Below are 12,970 nucleotides of genomic sequence, written 5' to 3'. Positions count from 1 at the left end.
ACAAAGTAAAATGAATTTTTTTAATTTTTGTTATTCTGTGATGTCTCAGAATTTCCTTAACTGATACCCACAGTATTCAGCATGTTCATTATGTGTACGATTTTGACCAACTGTGTGTTCATGACTTTTAGTAATCCTCCCGAGTGGTCCAAACAAGTAGAGTAAGTATTGATCCTAACCACAGCATGCCTCAAAACAAGTAATTCACAACAACAACAAAAAAATTTGCTTGGTTGTACATAATTTAGTTACAGTTACTTAATTTTAAAATGTATCCCCACCTCCTGCTTTTTCCCTCAGGTATACCTTCACTGGAATTTATACATTTGAATCGCTTACAAAAATCATTGCCCGTGGATTCTGTATAGATGGCTTCACATTCCTTAGAGATCCATGGAACTGGCTGGATTTCATGGTCATCTCAATGGCGTAAGTATTCAGCCACTTTTACATCTTCTCACACTTAAAACTCTAAAGCCGGGTGCGCACTATGATTTTGGGAAATTTTTGCGAATGCTAAAATCTTGGCCAAAATCTTTAGTGTTTTATCACTAATTTGATATGTTCACAGACAGCCGATTAATGACCATTGCAATAAAATTTTACCTCATATGAAATTCTGCCACTGTCAGAAGTTTTGAGGCACAGTCCTGCAGTGTGGCGTCTCCTACAACAACCGTCAAATCAAAAACCAATAGGAACGCAGAACCTGATGATGCAATTAGTGTGACATCAACAAACCACCACCTGCTCCACACACATCATCTTCGTTTATTTCCCTATTTTTTTATAGACAAATCATGATCAAAATTAAAGCTAGAGAGTTTTTGTTTGCTAGCCACCATTTCAATCCATCATGCATCACCGAGCGTGTCAAGGATTGATGATGTAAAACTCTGGACGGGTCTTGCGTGTGTCTGTTTTTTAACGAATCTTGACTGTCGTACAGTCTGACATTAAAGACAACTGAGATCCCGCAGTGTGACATGGCTTACAGTGGGGATCATGTTCGTACAGTCTGACAATCGTAAAGGACTATTTTAAATTGTACAGTGTGCACCCGGCTTAAGATCACTAGTGAAAAAGGTTTTTTTTTCTATTAAACAATTTACTCTTTTCAAATTTCAATGTGGTCTCAGACTTTTGGAATCCACTATAAGTGTCCCCTTTTTTGAATTCTATTACAAGATCCTGATTCTAGAGTATGTAATTTTGTAACTATGAACCTTGTCTGATTTTTATGAGCTATCATTCGGTTAATAGCAAATAATAAAAAAATAAGTCATTTAACTAGTCAGGACACTAGCTCAACACTTGCTTAATTTTTTTTTTTAATGATGGCTGATGAAGCTGTTTGTAAATTGAGCTCTTACTGTATGTGGGGGACACATACAACACATTTTCAGTGTTCTATTCTCTCTCTAACCATATGAACGTTTTAGGTAGCATCTTTATGGATGTGGCAACTCTGCTTATTGTCAAGTTCACTGCTCTGCATTTGTCCTTGTCCTCATCCCGCTGCTGTGCTGTGATTATACCTGGTTCTTCCAGGGAATCCAGAAAACTCACTCTATTCTTCCTTTCTGAGAATTTTCATTGTTCAGATGTTCCAAAAGATCAGTGATTAGAGTCATTCACCATCAACATGACTCCCAGCAGCTAGGGGTGGGCGAAATGACCAACATCTGATATCACAATATGAGTACTTTTATTTCATGATAACGATATACATCACAACACAGTTATCTCATCACCAATTTCAATATCACAAAATACTAGCCTAATTAACAAGTAAAACAAACTCTCAAGATCACTGAAGACAATTAAACAGTCAGTGATAAGAAATGAAGAAACGAATTACAAGAAATCGGACAAAAAACTACAATAGAACAAAGACAAAACTGAAATAGACCTGCCTGAAAAACTTCAAGCACTAGATAGGCCTATAGAAAAAGGCTACTACATAAATTGTAGTAAGGATTAAAAACGCATTCAAATGATAAGCTTTCGTGATGGCGCAGAATGGCAACGTCACGTGAGCGTAACCGCGATAGAAACAATAGTCCAAAATCTCTAGCGGTTGACAAATTTCTACCGGTTAATCATGTCTATATCGGTATATGGCCCACCCCTACCAGCAACCCACGCAGAGAACTTTCTCTCACTAACTGACTCTTTCTGCCTTCCTAGTTCTCATTCTCCATTTTCATTTTTATCTGTTTATATCTCATTGTATTTTTTTTTTATACAAATACCAGACAAATTCATCTGAGATATATTATATATCCTATAATAATATTACCATATGAGCATAATTGTTTATGAAAGCTATTAGGGGTGGGAAACAGATCAGGTTTGTGTTGTTGCACCAAATATCTACAATGCATTGCAATGTCTTTCTCTTTTTCTTTTAGACTGAAAAAGGAAAAACTAAATATGTAACATGCAAGCATTTTTACTATATGATGTAATATTTTTCATTATTATTATTATTATTATTATTATTACTACTACTTATTATTATAGTTATAAGTTATTCCGTGTTCTATCTGAAAGACATTGCTAATATAATCTACTATTGCCATAGTATGTTTACTTTCCACCAAAACTTTTTTTAAATTCATTGTATTATTTAACATAATAATAATACAAACTTTTTTAAATTCTTCATCTATTTAAATAAAATTAGAAATAATTTTTTTTAGCATTTCTATTTTGAATTGTGACTACACTTAATTTTTTCCCCCACCTCTAAAAGCTATTAAGAAACAGATCATCTTAGTCTGCATATGGAAGTCATCAAGTACTAAGTCATGACCATGTCTCCATGTAACTTTGATCTGATCATTGCAGGTATATAACAGAGTTTGTAAACCTAGGCAATGTCTCAGCTCTGCGCACGTTCAGAGTTCTGAGGGCATTGAAAACTATTTCTGTAATCCCAGGTAAGAGAGTGTGTGAGAGCGGGAGGGGTCGGGTCGGTGTTAGGTGTACGTGTGTGTATTTTGGTTTTCTTTTCCTTCCTTTCCCCCCGTAGTGGACAGGCTCTGTGAGTGACGTACCTCCTGGTGGTTCGTTGGCGTGGTGGTGTTCTTGGTGTGTTTGTGGTTGTCATTGGTGTCTGTGTGTGATCCTCCCTTATTTCAGATATGTAACAGAGTTTGTGGACCTGGGGAATGTATCTGCGCTGAGAACATTCAGGGTTCTCCGAGCATTGAAAACTATCTCTGTCATTCCAGGTGAGATGCAGTTTTGACGCTGAGGTTAACTTTCAGTATGACCCCCTATTACTATTCGATTTGAAATCTTTTTTGTTGGACTTCTCTCTCATTATTTTTTAGCGGAAATTAATTTGGAGAAGACCATTTAATTTGCTTTTTTTACTATCTCCAAAATCATCAAAAATGGTACTTATACATTTTTGATAGGCTTTGCAGTCTACTATCAATCTCCAGAGTCCTTTGGTTTTCGACAGCCTTTTTATCCCAGAGCAGATTAGAGCGATTTAGAGAGAGCTTTGGTGAGCAAACCTCTGTAACCTATTTTATGTAGGCATTAAACATATCTGTGAACAAACCCTGAACAGGGTTGAACTCAAGCCACTATATTACTTGTAGGTTTGTTGTTAAGATGTTGCTAAACACTAAACCAGATCTCTGAGTTACATAAGGCTCTATTTTATTGCAGATTTAACAGTAAAGACTTTAGATAAAGTGATGTTTCAGTCTAAAAGAGAACCTAGGGGTACACTGTCTAAAACAGAGTTGGACCAGTAGCCTCCAAAAAATCAAACTGCAAAGGTATGAATGCATTAATTTAGCTGTTTAATGTATCAGGATACAAATAGAACTTTCAAACTAGCCCCTGTCCTCAGAGCACTAGAATAGATATTTTTAACAAGCTATGTTTTGTTCCCCAAGATGAAAATTGAATGGCTCTCAGTGAGTTCCCAAAGAACATACTTGTTACTTATTTATGAAGACTGCCAAGCCTAGTTTGTGGACATATTTTATGCTGCATGATGCTTTGGAAGTCACTTGCTTTTATAGTATTAGCCTACTAAGTGCTTGGCTGCCTTTTATTTATTTATTTATTTATTTTAATATTCATTTTTGTTCACTTTTTTTCCTTTATTTTGTATGAAACTCACAAATTGCACCTGGAAGTGAAAAAAGAAGCATAGTGCAGATGGTCAAGGGAGATTTTTTTTTTTCTTTGTCTGTTTCAGAGGAGTGAATTTTTTTTTTTCCTTCAGTGGCCTTGCAAAAATGCCAGACCTTTAGCTTAACGTCTTGACACATTAGCATCATATGCAGTCATTTTCAGTGAAATAACAGATCGTTGATTTATTTAGCTGACTAGGTTTTACTGCAAGTCATATTTGTCATTTCCATGTTATTTTCAGTAAGGGCCTAAGCCTACTTATCAAATCCCTGAGCCCCGGGAGATTTTTAGTTTTGATGGGGTTTATGGGCAAGAGGATTGAAGCAGATCAATACTAAACTTCAGCATTACATTTGAGATTCTACTGTCTTGAAGATAGAGCAGTTCTTTTGAATCTGTGAGGAGTCAGTGCAGTTCTCATGATGTTTAGCTCAGCATGTCTGGTGGAGCCCTGGAAGATTTTAACACTGGACTTGTTTCTGTTCAGTCTTTGAGCTGAAATGACCTGCATGTAATCTTCACCCCCTTAGTCCCTGCCTGCTTTATTCTCCCTATGTCATTGCCCTCTGGTTGTGCTGAAGTATTAATAGACAAATGGATGTCAGGTTTTTCTGTTTCTGGGAGCCCTCCCTTGAACCTTGAAACTTCTTTTTTGAAATGCCGTAATTCAAAAAAAGTTTCAGGATTGATTTTTGCATGCCCTGAAATAATATATTATCTTCTGTAGGCATTTATTAAAACCAAGTTTAAGAAGAATAGTAAATAATTCTTTTGAATAGACCAAATGATGGGATGGCTCCTAAGCAGTATCTGTGTAAAGAAACTTAAAGTGTATTTTGTGGTGCTGTTATTTATATGTTGTCATAATCAATTAAAATAAGGATTCAAGGCATGATTTAAAATGGAAAAATAAATAATGAACAATTAAAAATATTTATTTTAATTTATGCGGAAGTGCATCCTTAAGCATCCGGATCAGTGGTTCTCAACTGATTTTGCTTCAGATTTTACATTTACAATCAGATAAAATTGATTTCATACTGTTGGCAGTCAGCAATTTATCACACAAAACACATTAGGCCAAAACTCTGTTTATGATAAAAGCATGCCAAGCATTACAGTATGTATATGTTGCCATCTGTCTTAATTTGCTCATTTCTACAAAATGACACATGATGTTTAAATTTAATTGGATGTTTAGCTTTCGATATCAACAACAATACTGTATATTTACAGAGAGAGAGAGAGAGTGTGTGTGTGTGTGTGTAGGTGTATAACGGTTCCAGTGCTGATACTGGGGGAATAATCGCACGACTGGAAAAGGCTCTAAAAAATTCTAACTAAAATATTCTATTGTCCTATAATACTTAGATTCTGACAATGGTCTGTGCTTTCTGGCCATTTATTCTTTTTTTTTTTCTTTTTTTTCAGTATTCAGTAAATTAAGAAATGTATTACTTAATTTTCTATAGGGTTAAAATGTAGCATAGTTCCATGCAATCAGAACATACCTGCAAACCACCAGTTGAGAACCACAGATAAGACGAGTATATGTGTATATAAGACAGAGTGTCTTCAAACCAGAAACATAGACATGAGCTCAAAAAAAAAAAAAAAAAATGTCATGCCTTGAAGACTCCTTTCATACACTTCTGGGATTTGAGCACACATGCAACTGTCTGTGCCTTTGTGTGTGTGTGTGTGTGTGCGTGTGTGTTTGTGTGCATATTTGTGCGTGTATGTGTGTGCATATTCAATATCTCATAGGTCTGAAGACCATTGTTGGCGCTTTGATCCAGTCTGTGAAGAAGCTGTCAGATGTGATGATCCTCACCGTGTTCTGCCTCAGTGTCTTTGCCCTCATTGGTCTGCAGCTCTTCATGGGAAATCTGCGGCAAAAGTGTGTCATCTGGCCCATTAACATCACAGACATGTTCCCCGATACCAATGGCAGCAATGCATTCGACTGGGACGCCTACGTCATGAATGAGAGTGAGCTTCTGTTTAGTTTGTCACACACAAATTACAAAAAATGGTTAGGGATGCACAGTGTATTGGTTTCAGCCAATAGTAGATTACTTTTACAATCATCCAACACTAATAATTTAATAACTCTGCTAAATGTATTTTATTTTTTGGCAAATCACAAAAATGAATATCCATGTGCATTATACTGTTGGGATGCCTATGTTCACTTTTAGCATTTAAAACGATTGATTTTAGTTTTTAGTGTTTTCATTTTTTAATTTATAAAAAAAGTAGTATATAATTTTAATTTCAGCCATTTATCTCTTTTCTGCCTTAACAGTATTGGCCAAGATTTTATTGTCTTGATCAAAAATACGAAATGGTTTAGTTAATTGATTCTACATCTCTGTTTGTCATTAGAAAATTTCTACTTCCTGCCAGACCAGTTGGATGGTCTTCTATGTGGAAACAGCTCTGATTCAGGGTGAGTGTTTGGTTCCAAACATGGTTCCAAAACTTTAAATCATACAACATAGACATTTAGAAAACATAAACTACACTTCTTTATTAAAAAAGACAAAACACGAAGAAGCTGCAGTTGGAGGCAGTTGCCTTTGTGCATTCATATGTTTAAATAACATCAAGAATAGCAGAAGTAATTCACTGTGACAAATGTTGTATGCTAATCCATAGAATGGTCATTATGGGTTGTGTGCACTTTTTTGCCTCAGTCGCTGTCCTGAAGGCTACACATGCATGAAGGCTGGTCGCAATCCAAATTATGGCTACACCAGCTTTGACAGTTTTGGCTGGGCTTTCCTGGCTCTCTTCCGCCTCATGACGCAGGACTTTTGGGAGAACTTGTACATGCTGGTAAGGGCGTAGTCTTTTTTTCACCCCGAATATCTTAATTTTACTACTAACCAAATGATTATTTCCTAAATCAAATGTTATATATTTTATCTTCATAGAAGAATCTACTTTGAAAACCAAAATAAATTTTGCTTTTGCATCTTTACACAATTAAACAGTCAGTTGAATTTAGATATTTGCATTTAGCATTGTAAATTAAATAAACTCAGGGCTTGAGTTATTTTCATGCCTTTTACATTTGTTACTACATTGTAAACAACAGGAAACAATATTTGATTGGTTTCTCTGAATCCAGTTTAATATGCTTTGTTAACCTTACCTTTAATTTGTGCATGGAGGAGTGTTTAGGATAAGCCACAATATTTATGCTACGACAGCCCACGTTCTGCAGGATGTCCCCAAACATACTGAACCCTCTGGAATCAGAAGCAGCAGTAATGGACAGCTAGAAGACTAAATAGTAGAATGCTAAATAAATCCTGAACTCTAGTTCATTCTTCAATAACTTCAAGCATAGGTATCTAAACCCCAGTTTTTCATCTCAGCTTCCCTAAAATCTGTGATAAACTCACCTATCTTGGCTGTAGTGAGGCTGATGTTATTCACTCTCTCTCTATATATATATACTCTCTATAATACTCTCTCTATATATATATAGATATAGATATAGATATATATATATGTATATAGATATATGAACTGAATGTTATACCCCCCGTATTTAGCTATTGAATGCATTTTATTCCTAGAAGACACGTAATTGCAGTTCTTTTAAAGCTGATGAGAAGAAATGTCACTCCTCATAAGTTAGGCTTAGTATTTTCTCATTATTTTGTCAGGCAAAACAACCGTACTGCTAAAAACCATGAAATTACTGGTTATATTTCTGTTCTTCTCTTTTTAATTTTCTCACTCCAAACAATCTGTCTTTCTGTTTGTGCACCAGCATGTCAGGGTGCCAGTAGCTGCCTTAAGCCAGTCTGTGTAATAGTATGTATGCATGAATGTATGTGTTTATGTATGTGTATTTGCATTCTATGCACAAGTAGGTCAAATATTCTCAGAATAATTAACTGACATTTGAATTTTCCAGAGAGTTCTCTTCAACATGTATGTCAGTGAAATAGCACAGCCAAAATCCCTGGATATTATGTTTATAAGTGTTTAGAAATTCGTCAGTGTGTATATGTGTTTAAAAAAAATAATTTTTTATAGTGATGTATGAATGCTCTCGAATTTAAGATGCTTCTGATCTGTCCCTCATCCACAGACCCTGAGAGCAGCGGGGAAGACCTACATGATTTTCTTTGTGCTGGTAATCTTTGTTGGCTCGTTCTACCTTGTGAATCTGATCCTGGCTGTGGTGGCCATGGCATATGAGGAACAGAACCAGGCCACTATGGAAGAGGCGGAGCAAAAGGAGGCGGAGTTTAAAGCCATGCTGGAAGCGCTGAGGAAACATCAGGATGACGTGCAGGTTTCAAAGCCGATAATAACCCTCTTTGTTTAATTTCAAATGTGTTCTAGTATAATGTTTGCCTGGTATATTGGATGGTTGTTTTGCATTTAGTTATTCACTTGTGATCAAGTCTGATTTTTAATTGTGGGCATTTTTGTGACTGTTGGAATCTAAAATAATTTAGATCAGTGAATGATTGAAACATTTTGTGATAGCAGGCTAATGCTATGGCAACGTCGGCGGGGACGGTGTCTGAGGACGTGGTGGAGGATGATGGTGAAGGAGGAGGGAACTTGTCCTGCAGCTCATCTGAGATGTCTAAACTCAGTTCCAAGAGTGCCAAAGAGCGACGCAACCGCAAGAAGAAGTGGCGGCAGAAAGAGCAGGACAAGGAGAAAGGGGACAGTGAGAAGTTTGTCAAATCCGAATCGGATGATGGAAGCAGGAGGAGCAGATTCCGGTTCCCTGACAACCGTTTAGGGCGTAGGAGTTCTATAATGAACCAGGTAAAGAATGGCATCTGTGTATCGTCAATTTTGTTAATGTGGCTTTCTATGAATAGAGTACAAAATATGCTCTTAAAAATAAATTTTTTTCTTTTTTTTAACAAATGGTGTGTGAAGAAAACAGCGTGCAAAAATAACGTTCAACAAAATATTATATAAGCTGCTTATTATTTATTTTATGACTAATACATTTTATTAAATGTATGTATCCTGGACATCCATAATTTTATATATGGCATAAATGATGTGTAATTAATATAAAAAAATTACATATACATCAACATTAAATGGGTAATTATTAATAAAATGTATAGAAATACAATTACATAAAGATTTTCTTTTTCAATTACATAAACATTTTCTTTTTCAAATAGGAAGAAAATATGAATTTTTGTAATAAATTCCTTTATTAAAAAAAATAAAAATGTTTAACTTTGAACAAGACCTGTCAAGACCTTAGAGGTGGGACAAGCCAGAAATCACCATCTTGTACCATTTTGCTTTTCAAAAATAATGGAAAAAGTACCTAATGTCTGTGCCTAATGTTAAACATTCCACTGTGAGAGCAAGTGTGTAAAACCAAAGAAGTCAACAGTTCCACTTTTTATTTTAAGGTGCCCTTGTTACATTGTAATTATACAAATAAGTACTGAGTAATATTAATTAACCACATGTACTTGATATATAATTAGGTATTGGTTTAGGGTTAGTTGCTTGTAATTATGCAAGATTTACTGTTGTTATTATAGTATGTGTAAAATGTGTAACAGAAACACTGTAAAATTAAGTGTTACCAAGTCAACATTACCATTTTCACTCTGTTTTCCTTGCCTCTAGTCTCTTCTCAGTATCCCAGGCTCACCATTCCCTTCAAGACGCAACAGTAAGAGCAGCATCTTCAGCCGCTGTAAGGACGGAGGCTCAGAGAACGAGTTTGCAGATGATGAGCACAGCACGGTTGAGGAGTACGACGAGAGGCGCGATTCATTCTTAAGCCCGCAACGTCGCAACAGCTACACGGGTTACTACGGCAAGCGCAACAGCACTGTGGATTGCAATGGAGTGGTCTCTCTCATCGGGCCGGGGCCTGGCGGACGCCTACTGCCTGAGGTGATAATAGATAAGGCAGCCACTGATGACAGCGTAAGGAAGTCTAAGAGTAGATCAGTCTAGGCATGGGCATCATCTATCTCTAAACCTTGGCTCTCTCTCTCTGTTTGGCTCTTTCTCTTTCTGATGCATTTGTGTAATGGTTATTTTGACTTTGCTCTAAAATGAGCTCTCTTTCAGTTGAGGACTGCCCTCAAAGCCTGTGTGATATGCTGCCCTTTAATGCTAGTTTGAAATTAGTGAACAAGCTACTAACTATAGATTGACCTCACTGTATGAATGCTAAGATTCAGGTGTTTCATACACTACTGTTAAAAAGTTTTGGGTTGGTAAGATTTTTTTATTGTTTTTGAAAGGCTGATCAAAACTACAGTAAAAACAGTAATATTACAGCAATTACAATGTAATTGTTTATTTAATTTAGTTTATTTATTACAATTTAAAATAACTGTTATTTATTTTAATATATTTAAAAATGTAATTTATCTCTGTGATGGCAAAACTTAAAGGGTTAGTTCAGCCAAAATTTTTATTTCTGTCATCGTTTACTCACTCAGTGGTTCAACCTTAATGTTATGAAGAGACGGGAATACTTTTTGTGTGCAAAAAAAAGAAAATAATGACTTTAGTCAACAATTTCTTCTCTTCCGTGTCAGTCTCTGACGCTGTTCACGTGAGCACCATGACGTATCCGGACAATACTGAGCCTGCGTTCTGACGTAGAACCTGGAAGCGCTGCGCTGTGTTTACACAACACTACCGGACACTAATGCATTTATTTGAAATAGAAATCTTTTGCAAAATTATTGTCTTTACTGTCCCTTTTGATCAACTGAATCCATCCTTTCTGAATTATATTATTAATTTATTTTAAAAATGTTACTGAGCCCAAACTTTATAATGGTAATAAACGTTTTAGTAGTCATGTTCATTTCTCGGGGGAATCACTATTCATATCATCATCTTATTACACATTCTCTCCCACTCTCATTTCATTTTAAGTTTTTAATATGTTCTTTTTAAAGTACATGTCAACTCATTATCCTTTGTAATTATATTTTGGTTTACATTCATGTAAAGGTGAATTAACCATGAAATGATTCCACCGCTTACACCCTCCAGCCTTCAATTCTCTTTTCATATTTTCTCTTCATCTACATTGTTTTTCCTCCTTTTTTTGTGTTGTATATAATTTTTCTATAGTGTTTCTTCATTATAGTTTTTTTGATGATCAGTACTGTTGCATCTATACTGAAGTATTGTAGTTAGCATGGTAGTCTGCTAGCTTAATGAATCTTAAAGAGCTCTGGTTTACCTTCAGATCTTCAATGCTTCATGAGGTTAATGGATCATGATGTTTATTCTTTTCCTCTCTTGAATTCTTTGTCTGAATGCATGCAGATGCATGCTGACTGGATCTCCTAAAAGATGGAGATGCAGGGGCTTCAGATGAGGGGAGGAAGAGAGCGGAGGACAATGGCTGATTTATAATGTGATGAACTTGAATAAGTTACTAATTCATGGCCTTTCCAGCATTCTGGATATTTAAAGCCCAGTTTATAAAACATATACTTGACTATTTCAAATGCCCAAAAGATTGCAAATACGTCCTGATGTTTAATATTTGAGCAATTTGATAACATGTAGCATGTTAATAACGTGCTTATGTTTCGTACAAACACTAATGACAAATGTATCTCCGCCCTACCTTCTCTCCTGTGAGAGTCCAGCATGTTTCCGCTTTAATGCATTCAAATGAAAATGGTTCCTTTGGACAAAATGTGTCAATTGTCAAAAATGTTACTCTTTTCTTAGCCAACCTTTCTCTAACTAGCTCTGTGATGGTTTCTTCTAGCCACTAGCTGCACTATAATGTTGTGATGGGTCTGTTTACCCTCATTGTTTTCCTCCTGACAGCCAAATTCTGATCTTGAAATCAAGAAGAAACTCTCAGGCTCTCTAATGGTTTCCATAGAGCAGCTTAACACATCTTTTGGGCGCAAGGAACGAGCCAACAGTGTGATGAGTGCGTTAACCAACACATTGGTTGAGGGTATGTTCACATCTTGTAACCTAAGGAATGTCTTGCTTTTTTTTAAACAGAAGGAATTTCATGGTTATCATGGTTACCATAATTGTATTCTTTACTTCCAGAACTGGAAGAGTCTCAGAGGAATTGTCCACCATGCTGGTACAAATTCGCCAACACATTTCTTATCTGGGAGTGTGGCCCCGTTTGGATGAAGATTAAAGAGATTGTGAACCTGATTGTGATGGACCCTTTTGTGGACTTGGCTATCACCATTTGTATTGTGCTGAATACTCTCTTTATGGCCATGGAGCATTACCCTATGACGCCGCAATTTGAGCATGTTCTGAGTGTCGGAAACCTGGTGAGGATTCTACATAAACCCTCTAGAAATCCCCCCCCCCCCCCTTTTTTTTTTTTTCCTGAGAGTCTTTAAATTAAAATATGAAGAATTCTTTCATCGCTTAGTGAAATGGTCCCCCTCCCCCATGGCTTATATTTTTGTAGTCTCTGTAGGGATGTTGTTGGAACACTCAAAGCCATTTTTATGCCTGGCGTAAAGACAGTGCTAAGCTATTGGCTGAGTGTGGTGGTGCAGAGCCAGCATAAATATTTCATGTAGCCTAATCAATGAGCGGCTCTAAAATGGTGGTGGTTTCACAGTTCTGGAGCTCAAACCTCAAAAAGAGAAGAGCAGGTTATCTTTTCCCACTCATGAATCATTGAACCAAATTGCTTTTTATATTACGTAGCCAAGTGATGGCGAAACTGTTAGGGCTCATAAATTCTCACTGTCAGTGCGGTGCTGTACACTGACCACAAATCATTATTTCCAAAGTCATGTGACCTGCTTAATGGAGT

At 36.3% G+C, this 12,970-nt stretch overlaps 1 protein-coding gene across 1 annotated transcript in view; it reads left to right on the top strand.

Moving 5' to 3' along the window:
• The window catches only part of scn8aa (sodium channel, voltage gated, type VIII, alpha subunit a), a 56,855-nt gene that overhangs the window by 17,271 nt on the left and 26,614 nt on the right, over positions 1-12,970 (top strand). Inside the window, exons 4-14 of the mRNA XM_079850334.1 lie at positions 73-161; positions 301-429; positions 3,148-3,239; positions 5,932-6,156; positions 6,553-6,616; positions 6,864-7,005; positions 8,276-8,482; positions 8,680-8,970; positions 9,808-10,080; positions 11,998-12,133; positions 12,235-12,473. Coding sequence (XP_079706460.1) covers positions 73-161; positions 301-429; positions 3,148-3,239; positions 5,932-6,156; positions 6,553-6,616; positions 6,864-7,005; positions 8,276-8,482; positions 8,680-8,970; positions 9,808-10,080; positions 11,998-12,133; positions 12,235-12,473 — 1,887 coding nt within the window. The remainder of the gene's footprint in view (positions 1-72; positions 162-300; positions 430-3,147; positions 3,240-5,931; positions 6,157-6,552; positions 6,617-6,863; positions 7,006-8,275; positions 8,483-8,679; positions 8,971-9,807; positions 10,081-11,997; positions 12,134-12,234; positions 12,474-12,970) is intronic.

Source organism: Squalius cephalus (genome assembly GCF_949319135.1).
Source record: "Squalius cephalus genome assembly, chromosome: 18".
Taxonomy (NCBI): domain Eukaryota; kingdom Metazoa; phylum Chordata; class Actinopteri; order Cypriniformes; family Leuciscidae; genus Squalius; species Squalius cephalus.
This window is presented reverse-complemented; position numbering and strand designations above follow the sequence as displayed.